This window comes from Macrobrachium nipponense, chromosome 10, assembly GCF_015104395.2.
Source record: "Macrobrachium nipponense isolate FS-2020 chromosome 10, ASM1510439v2, whole genome shotgun sequence".
Classification (NCBI taxonomy): Eukaryota; Metazoa; Arthropoda; class Malacostraca; order Decapoda; family Palaemonidae; genus Macrobrachium; species Macrobrachium nipponense.
In genome coordinates, this window is record NC_087204.1 from 51,189,722 (window position 1) to 51,208,558 (window position 18,837).

Genomic DNA, 18,837 nt, shown 5'->3' on the forward strand with positions numbered 1-18,837 from the left:
GTCTTTGTAACACGGTTTTTTGGACTTTGCTCCTTGTCAAAGCATCGGATGTAGCTGAAAGTTGACATATGTATATTTTACAACCACACAAATTTTGTCAGCATTATCAATAACCTAAACCCGATAGTTTTAATTTTTATAGAGTAAAAATGATCTAGCCGACGCCATGGCCAATTATTACGAGCCAAGAGTCGAAAAACATTCATTACGTAAGCAAGGTAAACAAACACCTTTTGACCAAATGTTGCCCCGCCCATCCACCAGACAGAAATGCCATCGGCTCTGAAACCCAAAGACTTTATGAATGGCGGAACGATACATAGATGTGGGTTGGGTATCAGTGCTAGCGTAGTAATACTACTGTAGCAGTAGTGCCGCTACAGTATAGACGTAATATACATGAATTAACGTTTAGTCCAACTGCTGGGATCCTTGAGGATCATTTAGCACTTCTTACAACTACTCGAGAAATTAGTTTTTATAGCCAGAAGTTAAATTTTCTAATCCAACAATGCCCATGGTAGCCTTCAGTGTTATCCTGAATTATAACGAGGCGAAAGTGGGTGAAGCCTCATGAAGTCACCATTCTGACGATAATTGGTGAAGGTTTAAAGCCAATATACGGTACCGGCTATTTTTTTTCAGTAAATAGGTAGATAGCCAATAAATTAAAATTGCTTGACATTGGATATAGCAGTTATCAAATCAAGCTTGTCTACTATGTTTTTGGTAATTACCAACTATTCCCTACATCTTGTCAATCTGATTGTGACCTATAAAGTAGACTGTAATTTCTTTGGAAACTTATTTTGGGAGTTAGACTTATAATCGAAGTGTTTTTGTATTTATTAACATATTTTGTTGGTTTGTTCATTATGACAATTATCAGTGGGGAGGTTCCAGAGTTTATAAAGGTGTACTGCTTTGCTTGTATTTAAATTTGTATGTCATTGTTGCCAGAGGTTTAGCCTTCGTTACGTATAGCCAATCATCCATCGAGAAAGAGGGAAGAAATGATGTCATAAGTTACGTAACTAGTGCGTTCTAAACCTTTTCTCTGAGTAAGTTGGCCCGTCTTCAAAAAAGGTCACTTTTACATTATAAGTACCAAATTTATTCAACCTACATAGTGCAGAATACACTCAAAATTTATGTGTTGATACAATATGTATTCTGAATAAGCGTTATATTTATGAAATACATAGATAAAAAGTTATTGCGAAAAAAACCGTGTTACAGAGGCCCTGAATCTCATAGTAATATATCTTTAGATTAATTCGAGGAAAAGAATGAATCCGACATATTTAATATCTTGATAAAAAAAAAACGCATCAGGTTCCCATATAAGTTTCCAGTACAACAACGATAGTCTACAGATAATGAACTCCAAATTTAGAGTTGCCGTCGTCCATCCCAAGATAGCCTTTCACGCCAACTGCCTTGAAACAAGCTAGTAGAATGAAGGAAACTTGGTCCGATCTACGGGAAAATACGTAACGCCCCTAGCCTTTGTATATTTCCATATATAATACAAGCGATTCAAAACTTACCAACCCAATTACAGTAAATGAATTTGGAGGTTATGAAGGAGACAATTTGTAAATTTTATGTGAAATGTTTCATACAGCGATAGACGTTGAATGTATATTCCCATAGAAGTTATAACTCAGAGAGAGAGAGAGAGAGAGAGAGAGAGAGAGAAACTAATTCAACTGATAGTGGCTGGTGTCCATGTACAACGGGAGTTGCTCCGAATAATCAACAGGACTTCATTTAGTTTAGTCCGTGTTCAGGCGAGATGGAAAGCGTCATGTCTGAGAGATATTGTCCAAAATTACAATGAAGAAAGTATAATTCTGGCACAGCCAGGAACAATGCAAAAGTATTTCTAAATGAAATAATACCATTTATTTTATAATGTTTTCCCAATACATTCCAAAATGAAGACATGTGAATGAAACAATGACATTTATTGAAAGAAATAATGGCATAAAAAAAACAATCATTATCATGGCATAAACAGAAAAACAATAAATTTCTGGTGAAAAGAAGTCGTTTACGTTATCAACTCTTGTACATGTCGAAATCAATGTTAAAATTATTCACTCAATAAACGAAAATCAACGTTTTTTTAATGCATCTCTTAAAGTTTCGCGCACCAGTACTTATCTAAGCTACTTACAAAGTCAAATGAATGCCTGATTCTGGTATAAAATACTTAAACCCTAGATTTTTTGTGATATCTAAATTATATATATATATATATATATATATATATATATATATATATATATATATATATATATATGTGTGTGTGTGTGTGTGTGTGTGTGTGTGCGCGCGCACTCGTGTGTATGTATGCATGTATGTGTATGTGTAACGCTGCCTTCCTTACACATCTGGTGTAACCAAACAGAATATCAAGTTAATATCTAGAGGCGAGAGGATCATTTTCACCAACCAGGGCCGTAATCCCATTAGTGGCTGGAAACCCAGTGGTCTAATAGTATCATATTATACTGATATCCCCATGGCTAAGATTGTGATCTGTATACACGCTGCCGTTTTGGACGTGACATATGCACTGCGGTCAATTTATGAAAACTACCATTAATAATGTAGATGTGAAATATCATCATTTTATGTCATGTCCAGTGTGGTACAGATTTACAGAATGGAAAACAGTGTGAAAACACACACACGCACAATGAAAAGAATGCAGATGATAAAAAAGTTAATTTGTGACGTCATACTAATTTGAGTCGACAGGCCAAGGGTGTCTCATACAACAGGCAAGGAATACCACGCCTCCGGTCTGACAAAGGTGACTAAGGATGAAAAAAAAAAAAAAAAAAAAAAAAAAAAAAAAAAAATCCCGTCGCAATAACATCAGTACTGAACCACAAAGATCTTGTGACGGGTCCTGCCAACCAATTCACTATCCGTTTAGCAATTATTTCCCGATTCATTCAAATGGGACATTTTACTCGCTTTGCCAGAACCAGAACTGCTGTTTGTATTTTTCAGTGGTTCCGAGTTAACGGTTGTGAATATAATGTAGTATGTTCATTTTGCAGCTTATTTGTTGGCAAACATTTCGAAATACTTGCATCTCACAGAGTGACAAAGGGAGGAGGGGAGATGGTTATACAGAAATGAATAATGACTATTATTCAAATCTAAAAAGGATGAAAATGAAGAAAATTGGCATAATAATTTAAATGCTCAATTGCTATTGCGATCCATTGCTGATCACAGCAGACTCCCCGAGTCTGAAGCAGGTTACTAAGCGCAAATTTCTGGGACAATGGGATAGTGGCAAGCCAACCAAACACACCCTGCCCCCCAAGTAGCAAATGGAGACAGGAATTAATTGGAAGTCACCCATCCAAGCACTGTACTGGTAAGATTCAATGCTGTCAAACTTAACTAATCTAAAGCTCTCTGAGAATCCCTAAAAGACGTTTCAATGACTCTTTGCTCTCTAAAATCATTTCAAAATTATGAAAATATTCAGCTACAGTACAACCCTCAACCACCAAATGAGCTACATTCCAAGATACGCAAGAAGGTCGGTCTTACAATTTACAACATGCAGCATATGATTCTCACTGATTCTAGCCATTATTTCTAAGGCTCTGATCAAGCAGTACTTGAACTGGGGTAATCTATCGCCCTGAGAGAGAGAGTGAGAGAGAGAGAGAGAGTCGTCGATATATCTTTCCCTCGGCACAACACAAGCGGAAGGCAAATCACGAATGAGTAAAATACATTCACCATCAGCATTCAATGGCACGAATGCAAATCCTCAAAAGGCAGTTACGGAATAAGCAAAAGATTCTCCAGTTATTCCGGACAGGAACTGACTTGGAGGTTTCCATCTTCAGCCGCCGCGGATTATGAAAATCATGACGAAATTCGATTTCCTGTAACCAAGCAACCAAGCAGCGCCGAGAGAGAGAGAGAGAGAGAGAGAGAGAGAGAGAGAGAGAGAGATAAGCGAACAAAGAAAAGCGGTTGCCATTCCACTGCAGGTATCCTTGTGGCCCCATCCCATTCACTATCCCTATTTAATTCTATCACTAGACTTCGCCTTAATTAGGGGATTCCATTAAACCACCGCCGTACTTTCATTTGATGAAAAGGACAAAAAATTTACTTTTCATTAAACTCTACTTTTCGGAGTAGTCCGCCTTTAATTAAATTTTCAAACCCGCATGGCTAATTTAATGGCAAATTATATCATTAAAACGCAACCGAGACTAATTATGATTATAGGTCTGTACACGTGTTCAATAAGTTTCCACAGAGCACAAATACACCTACCTTTACATAATGTGTCTTTATGTGCGCTTTGCAAGAGTATGCGTACATATGCATCAGTTGCATATGTTGAATTATGCTATATTTATGTACATGAATGGATTCATGTTCACGTAAACAAGCGTATGCAATATGAATACATGCATATTAGCAAATTTGTTAATGTATGCAATATTCATACATGCGCTTGAATGCCATGAACGAGTAAGCAAAGAGTGAGCAAAGAAAAATGGAGCCTCATTCGTGACAACGATTGTGGAGGCTCCACTTGCAAACCTTCGCCGTTTTCATCCCTCAAAGATTTTCCCTTTCCCCATTTTCCTCCACAGCCAACTTCGTCCCTCTGGGAGACTCACTTCACCGTCAAACACTCCTCTTGGACATCACAAAGTTTGTTACTTCGCCTCTTCATATGCACTTCTCCACAAATGTCCAATCAGTCTCTCTCTCTCTCTCTCTCTCTCCTCTCTCTCTCTCTCTACGCTAGTAGCAAAATTACGTAAAACATACACGAGAAGAGATTTAAACTTTACTATTTAAACCATCATATTATGGTTAACGAATGTGCATACAGACAAGTAAAGTTCAAAAATAAAAGTTAAAACATACTGACAACGCGAGAAACGAACCTAAAATGTAATCTAATCCCGGAGACAGAGAGAGACTAAAACAACATTTGGCGAATATTTTCAACTGTTCGTTTATTTGCCATCTATTTTCTTTGATATTATATGAGCATTGGATCATTTCATTCCCTCTTCAAACTTTCCTCTATCATCACCCTTTGGCCTTGTCTCGTCCGCTGACATTAATCTAGATTTCTGATTCGGTAACGGCTCAGTATTCTATACTATTAATATATGTATTAAAATGAAGGAACAGTGTTGGGGGAAAGTGGCAAATTATTTCATGAAGAAATGGTTTGTTCGGGACAATAAGCTACGAAACTTCACCAATTTTCACTTATTGCTTCCGGAATCAGTCATTACAAAAGGCAGGATGTGAGTAAAGCGTCAGAATTCCTTTTGTTCATTTACTCACTCGATACACAAAGGCATTAAAGCACGAGAGAGAGAGAGAGAGAGAGAGAGAGAGAGAGAGAGAGAGAGAGAGAGAGAGAGAGAGTCCCTGTACAGGCACCACCGGCGCATATTGTACTGCTTATTTCCCTTTAGATAAAATTTTTTTTATAGTTATCACTAAAAAACCAAGGCATAACAATCAGAAAAATGAATGCAAAGGATGAACCATCCTCCAATAAGGGGATGCTCCTTATATAGATTAAATGATGCATGAATAACATCCTAATCTATTGATATTCATTATATAAATTGCTCTAGTAATTCTATAATTGGTAGGGAAGTGCTGAAGGCAATAAGAACAATAGCGTACAAGCATCTGTTTTACGAGGCATTCAAATTCATTACTCTCTCCGTCGTTTGAAGACTACTCTAAAAGCATAACGTTACACACAACACACGTGCGCGAATCATTTCCTATTTGCTACCAACATACACGCAGCACCAAGCGCATGTTTTTATTATCGCGGTAATATGAGAGGCCGGCACCCCGCAAGATTTATTGTCCTGGATATTGGTGTGAGCTTTTTCTTGTGGTAACAACAAAAGAAAGACAGTTCCGGAGTATTTTGGGAAATTTGTAAACGCCCACGATGTGGGCCACGGACGTTTTGGAAATTTATACCAATGAGGTATTATTCATCTTCGGCCGGGGTTTCCCTCGTCATTCCAAAACCGGTGGGAGTTTTCTGTCTGATTATTGTAGGGAAAATAAATTTTACTTCGTTGAACGCCATAAACTATACTTTACTAAAAGAGAAACTCGTAATTATGTAGAGAGCAACGAAGCTGAGGCACCATGAATCTTCCCATACGTTGTCTGGATATGATTTATGGCAAACGTCTTATTATCATTATATTCACCACTTACTGCATTCAAACAGTTTTAATTCATACTGACAGTCAGAGCGGCTTTTCTTTGTTCAACACATAGAAATTCATGTTCACGCGTTCAACGACGCAACGGTTATGAGTCAATACACTAATTAATATATCCTTCTGAATTTGTTTTTTCGTTTCATTAACATTAAAGAAATAAGCTTCTATAAGCTTCTGTTGTAATAACGCTATTTCTAAACCCGTTACCAATAACTCAAGACTTCTTTTTCCTTCACACTCCAGTTTCCAAGCCGAAAGACAAAGCACTGTGTCCTCCCAACATAGCAAGCTTTGCCTTTTATTAACTATGTGCATTTTTTTTCTTTGACAATGAGAAGTTAGGCGAGACTAACATTCAAATAATCAATCTCATATCTCTACACCTATTTCATTGTTCTGTTCACACACACACACACACACACACACACACACACACACACACATATATATATATATATATATATATATATATATATATATATATATATATATATATATATATACCATATATATATATATATATATATATATTACAAGTATTAAGTTACAAGCATCGTTAATTATCGTACAGCCAAAGGGGAAATTTATATATTATTATATTATAATATATAATATATATAGATATATATAGATATATATATATATATAATATATCTATGGTATACAATCTCCTCCAAATATTAAGGTTTATTTGACTAATTTTAGAAATCTAGCTAACATCTTTCAACAGTTAGCGCCTCCTGGTACGCAACGACTATTTAAAAATGCTTGAGTTCACCGAAATGCTGTTTTGGTATGTCTGGGACACTATAAGATTTCATCATTCTTAAAACAGGGTTCTTTTTCTTTCATTACTAATACAGTTTTCTTGCATTTTGATGTGTTTTATTTATAAACTGAGAATTATAGCCCTGTTTGCTAAAAACCTCTTCAAGATGAATAATTTCATGTTTAATAAATTCGCTAGCACATACATTATCAAGCTATTACAAAATAAAATCTGAATACTATAACTCAAAACTTTGTAGGTTTTGAGTTGTCAGAAAAGTCCTGTATACATGAATCTGAATGTGAATCCTTTCCATGAATTCAGAATTGCGAATAGCCAGTTTCAAAACGGATTACACATATCCCAGAAAGGTCACTGATTTTCATTTTCGATTCCTACCCTGAGTGTCATATATGGATGGAAATCATTTCAAGTCTAAAAATGATGAAAAACAAGAGAACAAGGAACAACAGCGAAAAAGAGGTCATCAACATGTCTTACCAAAGTTATATAAAAATCTAGGAAGTGTTGGAAATATTTCAGTTTCAAAAAATTCTGGTGCAATTTTCGTTCTTATTGGTGAAAACAATCATGATATCAACTGGACAGGTGCTGAAAATATAGGCTATTCTTATAATATGCAAGAAAAAATATAACTGAATCCAGTTTTATAAAAGAAAGTTTCAGTGTGAAAGGTATTATCAGCCAAGGAATGTATAAAATTGGCCCGATTATTTCAAAAATATATGTAATTAAAGCTCTGACCTCTGTCTCAAAAGGTGTGGGGACCTCTTCTTCCATTTTATGTCAGGTACCAATATTTCTTTCATGTCAGGTACCAATGTTTCTTAAACTGTCTGTATGTTCCTTTGTACCTAGCATATTATAGTGAGTATTTCTACCACTATGTACCAGACCTCTTCAATACATCTAAGAAATTAGAGATTAAGCCGGCCTGGATTTACACCGTTCCATTTTCTCTTGTGGTGCATCTGCAAACATACACTCTCACACCATATATACGTATATTATATTATATATATATATTATCTAGTATATAATTATAATATTTATATATATATCATAATAATATATTATATATATAGTATATATATTATATACACACACATACACACATATATATATATATATGTGTGTGTGTGTGTGTGTGAAGATATATATGTTTTCTCCCAAAATGTAAACTTCTGAACATGACAAAAGTTTTTAACTACCTCTCTGATGTGCTTCGTTGTGTAGATACATTTGCAACAAAAATGCAAACGTTATTGTTAACATACATGTGAACAGTGTGAAAACAAAGCCTACCAGACGTGCCAAGACTGGCCATCAAGGCTGAAAATGGGCAAGGAGAGCAATACCGTCCCCTAAAGGCCAATGAGAAATATTCCCACAACATTGTACAGCATTTTAAATATTCCTCTCCGGTCGCCCACTGGGGAAATAGCCGGAGTGGCACGGTAGCGTAAGGCTTGATTTACTGATGCCGCGAATATAGAGGGGGGAAAAATGACTTCCTCTCGTTCTTGCCTCTTCTGAGCAGAGGCGTAGTAAGCACTATTAATTTGATTGGTTGAAGAGCTTTCCCTTTGCCACGTCCCTGGTGTGTCTTTCCCGAAGGCACTTCACGGCCTCAGCAGCATTTAAGCTCATTATTAGATTGCATGAAAAAATGATATGGGGAAATAAGGACGCATTATCATTATCTCTAATACCATTACCCTATTTATACTACTATTCTCGTATGTGGTGAGGCAACGTCATTCACATTAGTTGATGACGAAAAAGTTAATATAATTGCAATTTTCTAATTATATAAAATGTCAATATAGCTCTAAAACCCGTACAGTCTTTTGCATAATTGATCTCGAGTTAATTTTGCATCCTCTTTCTTTCTTAATTGATGCAGGGTTTTTACATTTCAGTTTCCTATTATCAATTTATCCGGAAGATTCTTAGCACCGCCTAATGCTCATGACTAGGGATCTTTCCTAAATTATCCTTACCCACTTATGTGTAAAATTCCATGGAGGACTCATTAGCTAAATACACTAAAGGATATGTCATTCTTTGTAGCGTGCAATTCCCAACAAAGGCCAATGAGCTCTGATACTGAAGCTGTGGAGGCAGTGCTAAAAACTTCATCCTTATCAATCACCCTGCTACCAAGGGCACACTTTCGGTTGTGGATCTAACCCATTCATACCTGAAGATGTGTTAACCTACAAAGCAGCATGTGATAGTGCACTAAGCTTAGTACCCACACCCAAGTACAACCAGCAGGGCCGGAGGGACCCCTGCTCTCTAAGGGTAGGGTTGCAACTCGAAGTTATATACATACTCCTATTACCCCAATAATAATCAATTAAAGAGAGCTGTATATGAAGTCCCTTTCAAGTAGTCCCCTAAAACTGAGAGTTAAATTATATATTTTTCCTAAAAAAAAACTTTTGTGGTAGTTTACCATAGCATTTTACCGTATATATCTTATCTCCAACGGAGGAAATTTATCTTTTTTTTCTATTTTCAATAATACAATAATATATTCATTGATGTAATTATACCGCAAGATACTTTCTACTGAACATTTACTTAAAACTGATCGCTTCGACTAATTTTGTTGGAATTTGACAATGCTGACAACAAATTCAAAAGTTCTTAGCAAGTAAAATGAAATTTTAAAAGTCACTATAGTCATTGCGCAGCCAGACTGTAATTAAAAATCAATGAACCAACCAACCATTGTACGTGGTACCTGCGAAGTCAGGACTCGTAAACTGACGGAAACCAGCAAAATGTTAAAACGTTTTCAGTCATTACGTCACATTTCAAGCCTAAAGTACGATATCTATGCACTGGACACCAGGTTTTCACGAACATTAATTGTTAACTGAAACATCCATTTGTTAACTGCCAGTACGTAATTATTAATATATTCATTGTTAAAGGTGAAAGGTTCCTAAAACTGTTGTGATTTGAAAAGGATGGTTTAAGAATTTATAGGTTTCATTGTTCTTAACAATATTGTATTTAATGTTGAATATTTTTTTTCATAACTATTTAGCCCGGTGAAATTTCCATTTTGCAACCATGAAACACTGATAATAAAATAACACCGTAACAGAGATCACACATTCGAAATTTTATTCAACTATAGGCTGGGGTACTGTTTTATAATTTTAAATCTTTCTGTAATAATCACATTTCAGTCCGAATGACTCCCATGTCTTATTATTTGCTATACGATAAGGAATAAGGATATTAGTTCTTTCCATTATTTATGTGGATAAACTGCGAAAGCCTTTCCAGTGGAGGCTTCTTGCATGTTTTGGCAAGAAACAGATGAAGCCCCTTTCATGGTATTAATAATTCTGTGCAATGGAGCTCACTCGAGTCTTTGACGTCAAGCACCTAATAGAACTGCACGAAACTTTTTTTTTTCCTTTGGCACACAAATTTGCGACGATCACACAAGAATTTGACCTTTAAGCAGGGATTTGCATAGTTTTCTTTTTTAAAGTCGAATAGACAGTGATATCTTCTCTTAGAAATTAGCTAGCCAAAGAATTATGGGTACTGCAAAGTAAAGGAAAAGATAAGCCTATTGTTATAAAGCCCAAAGGAAGAGTCCACCTCTCAAAATAGGGAAGGTTGCCAGACAAAATGGACAGAGACTAAGAACTAATTTTCAAATTTCAAAGAAACATTTACTCAATTTATGTAAATTCAATGAGTATTTTCACATCCTTAAATGATAAAATCATATACTTTATAAAAATATGGCAATATTATATATCGGAAAGAAAACACGTTTCTTTAGTAAATCCATAGATTTCATCTGATTTTTAAACCACAGGCTCTCCCAAGAACTTTGGAAAAAAGGTAGTCAGTTGTCCTCCACATCTCACTAACCGGAGTGAACGAGGCTTCTCAAGTACAAGGCTAGGGCACTTGGGCAGCAAATCGGAACACATAAACAGAACTGGAGTTGCCGACCACTGAAAATCCAAGAGACAAGAGTGTTCATCCTTCTCAACGACACAGGCCAATTTACCACCTCCATGGCATAAGACTCTGCATCCATGAGAGAACTGATTTGGTAATTTGCATCACTTTCAAGTTATTATAAACCCGATTTTCACATTCTTCTGTAAGAAGAAATGAATGGATGAAAAATGTGGAGATACATAATAAGAGGTTAAAAGTTTAAATATATGAAAGACCTGATCAAAATGCAGATCAGAATTAGCTAGCATTCGGTCAAGGGAGGCTCCAAACGCCATTTACTTCAGTCTTTGTAACTATCACTTAGGTAGCCGTTTTATTTATTTTCTTTTAAATTTTGGGGAAGAATCCTTTAAACACCTAACTATTCTAATAATGTTCCGATTAATCGTAATCAGTGACCAGATACCCAATTTATGAAAGCATACCCAGAGATCTGCTACTGCAAGGCCCTCCAGAAGCTAAACAGATACTGAGGTAACTGGCTTCAGTTAGGTTTCGCTTCACTGACTGAAGTACCTGAGCTGCCTATTTGCAGATGCCACGTCATACAAGGTGCCATAATGAATTCCCTTGCACAGAGCTATGGCCATATAACCTACGTTCTCAAGCCTTGGGCTGTGCCAAAGCCTATGTACCAAAAGCTTCCACAGGCTAGGGTTGGGTTTCCCTGGTTTGCAGATAATGTTTAAAGGTGCGCATTTCCTTGCTCGACTACTACTCCCGTCGTAACCTCAACCTTTTACAGGCAAATTACTATCACTTTCGGAGTCCAGCTCCATTCTTTTCGTTCTTCAACACTTCATTCTACTGAAAAAAAAGTGTCAAAATCGATTTGAGTAACCTTAAAAAATCTATCGCTTTAAAAGTGAAAGTGACATTAACACTGAATTACAACGACATTCTGTATCTCAGAGGTGCTGATTTAATCAGGCGCTTCGGAGACCTTCAGTCAGTAACAATCATGTCGGCCAGGATATTGATTAAAATATTAAAAAAAGAGTAAATTCTAATCAAGCAATGACACTTGGAAGACCTGTTGGGCAACACAATTGTTTCGCCAATGTTAAAAAGAAAAATTCTAAGCATGAAATAAAATATATGTGTTTCTACTTGAAACAGCTGGGAAAAAATTCTTGTGGTTCTGTATCGAAGTTTTCCCTTGTTATTAATAAAAAATAATTTACTGTACAACATTTCAATCACGATTGTTCCACTTTAAAACCATATTTTTTTTTTTAAATTCAGAGAGAGAGAGAGAGAGAGAGAGAGAGAGAGAGAGAGAGAGAGGGGGGGGGGGGTGAGGGGGGTGATGAGCATATCTAAACAAATGAGTATTCTCTGACCTCTGAAGGAATGTCAAATATATCTCCCAAGGTTAAAAGAAATTAAAAAGTTTGATTCACAATGCTAACCAAGTAAGAGGATCATGATTTTGCGCTTGGCTGAGACTAACACCCCTTCAATACATGACACAATATGAAACGCTATTCCTGATTTAAGGTGTACAAAAATATCACTTAAAAGAAAACCTATGGTTACAACGATCTGATTGGCAGAGCGCTCATAATTCACAGACTAATTCGATCGCATCAAAAATAATACAAAATACACTATAAAGAAAAAAATCACAACCGGAAAAATCACGACCCTTTGCTTGATCACCTTTATTACGGAATCAAACTACAACCTTTAACTTCACTGGCGGCCACCTGAACTAGCCTAGTTAGATACTTTACTTTGAAGAGAACTGAAATTGGCAAATTTAACAACTGGACTCAGCTAGTTCCAGAAGCAGTTTTAATGGCCCCTCAGAATAAATCCTAGAAGGGGGTAAATTCGACAGTGGTCCTCTATCCGCGAAGTGCGAGACTCTTTCCGAACGGCATGAAACCTTTATAAATACCACCGAGTTACTACGACAACTGCTGTACTACTGACATCTCCAGACTACAATCTCATACGACATCTCATGACATTTTACTACTGCTGACTACTATTCCTCCAAAATACTCTGGTGTAGCCTTCACATTTCGTGCTTGGAGATTCACTGGAACCGAAGGGCGTTGACATTTAGGAGACAAGACTTTTCCAAAACAGAAGATTTATTCATGATCTTTTACTCGTTTTAAACTGATGTCAATATCTGTTGAACAAAACTTTAGTACTTGAATAAATTAACGTATAACTCAGCCTATTATAGAGTGGAAACCTTCGGCTGTTACTATGTACTTCATAATAACAGCCGAAATATACTGATATAAACGTTTGGTCTTCCCTGTTAATTTACTTTTTGTCCTGCTACACAACGAAATAAAATGTGAGCAATGATAATAATGAGCAGTCATAATACTCAACTACATATGTCTTTAAATATATTTGTGTTAAGTTAAAAAAAGGCCACCGATATTTCAGAAGTTTTTTTGAGGGAAGATAGACCTGCTACCTCAAATATTAACACATTCATACCTTAATATTTTGGATATATAGAAATGACCTCACCCTGGTACAAAAGCTCAAGTCAACAATAAGAGAAAATAAGACTAAAATGACGCCATATAATGATTCAAGCTAGGCTATGTAGTTCAACCCCCACCCCCGGCCTCCAATCCAAAGAGACCACCAAACCAACATAGCTCCTGCCATCGGGTGACATATTTTGTCCTTTAGAACTTCCGTCCTTCTAGTCCTTCTAACAGTCCTGCGGGGCCAATTTCTGAACTCCCAAGCTACATGTACTAGAACTGATCTCAAGAGTACACTGACCAAAAACTTTTAAAAGCAATCCATTGTGGCTTTTAGTGGCGCAAAGGATGAACTTTAATTTTTTATTTATTTATTTATTTATTATTTGGGGTGAGAGAGAGAGAGAGAGAGAGAGAGAATTTTGCTCTCTCTCTCTCTCTCTCTCTCTCTCTCTCTCTCTCTCTCTCTCTCTCTCTCTCATGGGAATGGGATCTAAAAGCTCATGCATAGAGCTTTGGAATTTTCGGTCTCATTCACAGAATTACTGTATTGCTAACTCAGGAATATGATCTTTAAAAATGTCGAGGTTACTTAAGGTTAAGTATTAAAAAATGAACATATGGTGATGAATTTAAATAATCAATTACATAATGAATTTAGAGTCATTCTAAAAACTTCACCTAAAGCGGAATATTTATACGAGATAAAAACACACCCATTGTGGGATGAAAATTAAGCCTTAATTTAAAGAAAAGCAATAGCACGTTGAGGGCGGAGCAATATATTAAATAATTAGGAAAACTAGCTGGCTAATCATAATCAATCAAATATTTCAAAAACCTAATGACAACAATTACGCAAAAAAAAGACGCCAAAGACAATTCATGAAAGTTTTACATGTTCAGAACTTAATGAAAAGCGAGGAAGGTGGGGGGATGATGAACAATAAAGATAAATATATTAGCCTTGTGTGAGAGAGAGAGAGAGAGAGAGAGAGAGAGAGAGAGAGAGAGAGAGAGAGAGAACAAGCTGAAATATGATAAAATAATTGGCTAAATTTTAAATAAGGCTGGTGATACGAAACCAATGTTTACACCCAAAAAACAAAATCAGACAAAATAATCTTTGAACAGAGAGAGAGAGAGAGAGAGAGAGAGAGGAGAGAGAGAGAGAGAGTAAAACGACACTTTTTGACCGTGGGCAAAATGGGTCTCATGTTCACGAGGGAGGAGGACTGAGGTCGGGGACAGAAAATGAAAGAGTCGCCGAGAGCGGAGCGGCGAACGGCTGCCGAGGGGCCTTTTGTCGGACGGAGGCCTGACTCATGGGGTTCGCCAGGGAAGGAAGGAGAGCACAAGTGGAGGAAAAAAAGAAGGAAGGTTTATGCGGCAATGTAACAAGGAAGGCGAGCGATACATGGAAAATGCTGCTGAAATACTAGAGACAGTCCTCCCTTCCCACTCCAACCACATCCAATGTATATCCCCCTCTACCCCTACCCCGTGGTAAAAGGACAAATAAGGCGACGCCATTATGGGACCCCATGTTTCATCGCGGAGAAAAAAAAAAATCGCAGTCATAAACGGGTAAAGAATTCAGAGCTTTGGTCGACCTTCAAATAAGCTACACGTGAAAAATAATTTCCCAGTTTAAAAAGTATGCCTTTACTTGTTGGGAAAAAAAAAAAGATCTTCTAAGTCAGCAGAAAAGAAAAAAAAATAATAAACATACAATAGTTGACTCACACACGCCCTCCTGGCCAAGCTAGGAGATGCGTGGTACCGGGTTTGTTCTTAATATTCTCAGTTCCTCGACCAACAGACTTACTTTAGTGCCTTGGTCATTGCATAAATCAATAACCATAAATCTAATACAGTTTACAAGTAAAATGACAAATATCCTCATAAATTCACTAAATGGAAAACGAAGAACTTTAATACATTAGAGGTTTTCTCACTAATCCCTCCTGAGATGCCTGGTGAGAAAAAGCAGACGGTCACTCTCCCTATATGAGCGAGGGGATTTACAAAGAACAGATACTGACTGACTATGTGGTCTTCGAAGTTCATGACCAAGGATTTTAGCATTTAATTTTTCAAAATATTTTCTATGACAAGACTGCAATCCTCACCTTCAAGACAGCTCGAAATTTTATGTCAATTGTCTTTTCAATTTATTATAATTTCAAGCATACAATTTTTTAGAAAAAAAAAAACGTGATACATCCCAGTTTATAGTGTGAGGGGAGTTATTTAAAATATCCGTTTTGCCGTTAATTTCTATGCCATTTTTACTTGAGAAAAGTTTGCCCATTGAACATTGAAACTCTTAACATTTATTGTAATCCATCGTAAGTATAAAGTCAACTCACGAAACTTTATGACGAGTTTTTAAGGTAAATATTTGTGACCACATAACAGATGATGCTACAATTACTCCGACCACAAGGATACCATTTTCAGTTTCAATAGCCTTGCTGACAAAGTACATAATTTCATAGCTGTACAAATCCTTTACAATGTCGTGATGGAAAATAAAATAAAAAAGCAGATATACATACATACATACATACATATATATATATATATATATATATATATATATATATATATATATATATATATATATATATATATATATATATTTTTCTAATTTTTCTGTTAAACTTGTCGGGCACGCAAATAAAAAGCAAATCTTTATATGCATAAAGTCACTGTTGCTTCACCTTTATTAGCATTCATTTACATAATGCATTTACAAACTTGCTCTACAGGCACATGCCACAAGCATTTAATTCAGATGAATATTCTGAGTTGAGATGTACAAGAAATGTTGACGAAATGTAAGCACGATCACAAAAGGTTTAATTATAGCCTATAATATATAGCCTATAATATATAGTCACTGATCAGTGACTATAACTGAATTATGGGCCAAAATATGAGCACATTCAGAAAGTCAATCTTGGTTCATAATTTTCTTTGACAAAAAAGGATTACATTTATTTATCATTCCCGTAATCCTGAACACAACAAAACATTTATCTAAAATTCAAATAAACACATTGAAGGGAGAATGATTAAATGCTTCATCTCAGTAGAATCTCATTTTAATCTAACCCAATTTTCCCGTGTCTACGAATCACCCATTCCTCGGAGACTGAAATCTTCATAAGGAATGAGATCTAAAGTTTGCCTATAATAGGCACTATTAAATTAAGCCCCCAGAAATATGGGCCGTGATTAGAAGAAAACTAACTCTTCGCAACTGCCAAAGTTCCATAGATTCACGGCCTTCTCTAGACACAGGACATTACACGTAGAAATCTGCATGTAACTAGTGTGTCATAAATTGTACATAAACGAGTTCTCGCGTGTCTTACCACCAACGACAGTAACGCACTGTAATAAGTGTTTGGAACCGTGACCAGCTGAAATTACCAGATACCATTAGTGCATAAGCCCCCGCCCCCCTTTCGGAGCTAGTCCCTTCCAGGAAAACAGGCAATTAAGCGAGAGAGGTCAAGACGGCAAGTCAGTACTCTACAAACGTTACGTACCGCCCTAAAAATCGGATGAGGGTAACTTCATCCTAAATGCTTATCAGAGGACCAGAGACGAGAGGGCGCCAGAGGGCTGGAAGACAACAGTTTTATGCATAATGTTAACTATTCGTAGACAATCGTTTTTATAAGAAACAAAAATATACAGATGCACAATGCATCTTAAACACATCCACAAACACATACACATACATTATATGTGTGTGTGTGTGCGAGCGCATGTGTGTGTAGCCATAATGCACTGTTAACTTCTCGAATCCTTCACACTATTTGGATATGCTTGTCACTACAATGCCCGAGGTCTAGACGCAAGATTATGAGGTGACTCTGACGCAAAATTCTTGAATTTGGGTCTCAGACTTTGTAGTGACAAGTGTATCCAAAATGTGTGAAGAATTCGAGAAGCTGGAGGGCATAAATATCTGGTACCAAGTGACCAGTATTGTGTGTGTGTATATATTATATATATATATATATAATAGATATATATAATAATATATATAATATATGTATGTATGTATGTAGTGAATAATATACATATATTATATATATATATATATATATATATATATATATATATATGTGTGTGTGTGTGTGTGTGTGTGTGTGTGTGTATCAAAAAAGTTATAACCACGAAGGAAAAGTGAGAAAATTGGATGCTGAATACTTTCGTATTATTACCAAGATATGGTAACAGTAACTGAAGGTATACTGAGACAAAGGCCTTGAGATTGAATCATTGAAATACCTTAGAACAAATTAGCAACAGCCTAATTCAAACCAAAACTAAGGGAATACAAAATAGTTGGCAGGTCAAGAACTGTCACCGCATTAACTTCAAAATCGACCTATTAGTAATCCTCATTTAGTTTGTCTTTCCAATCCTTCTGAAAAAATGCTCATATCCTTAGCTTATATTTAGGTTCTTCTGCCAAGTAAACTGAATCATAACGGATCCCAACAAGTTCCTGGAAATAGTTTCATTACTTAGTAAAATTACATTGATTTGCGTCCAATTTATTCTGTGGGACTTTTCACTTAGATGCAAAATAGATCATTAATAGTCTGACCTATTCTTACTGAATATTTGTGTTGTTTTAATCTGGCAATTGTACCCTGAAATCAGTGTTAAACGCTTATCAAGGATATAATTGCGACTATAAAGTCCCCTACAATTCAGTGAAGCTTAGGTATACGAGCAAACCTCACAATCTTTCAAACAAACAACTACCAATAAATATACTTTTTCTGTATATATGACTACCAAGCAAACATCATACACATTCGAAGTCTCTAAATCATTCAAGTACGTAAATATATTTTAAACGGAGAAACTTTTACATTTTTCACAAATAAACTCCAAAACACCTTAGCCTACTTAATGACATGACAGAATTTCGTTACCATTTACGGATTACTACTACTACTACTACTACTACTACTACTACTACTACTACTACTACTACTACTACTACTACTACTACAAAATCCTACATATTATAACAAAAGACGAAAGTTTTCTAAGGCTTACTAGCAGCCTGGACGGTGATTTAAAAAGTAATTATAAAAAGGAAACGCCTGATATAAAAACGTTGCTTGCCTGATAGTAATGTTCTTATATCTGGCGTTTCCTTTCTTCGGAAAGGGAGAATTGGAGAAAAGGTTTTCAACCTAAAGGTAAACTGTGCAGCCACGCAATGAAATGGAAGTTCCCATGAGTTTAGGATTTGCAGACA

General features: G+C 36.1%; 1 protein-coding gene across 1 annotated transcript in view; it reads left to right on the top strand.

The window, feature by feature from the left end:
• Positions 1 to 18,604, top strand: part of LOC135223971 (uncharacterized) — a 28,677-nt gene extending 10,073 nt beyond the window's left edge. Inside the window, exon 2 of the mRNA XM_064262893.1 lies at positions 18,475 to 18,604. Coding sequence (XP_064118963.1) covers positions 18,475 to 18,604 — 130 coding nt within the window. The remainder of the gene's footprint in view (positions 1 to 18,474) is intronic.
• Positions 18,605 to 18,837: the final 233 nt, after the last annotated feature.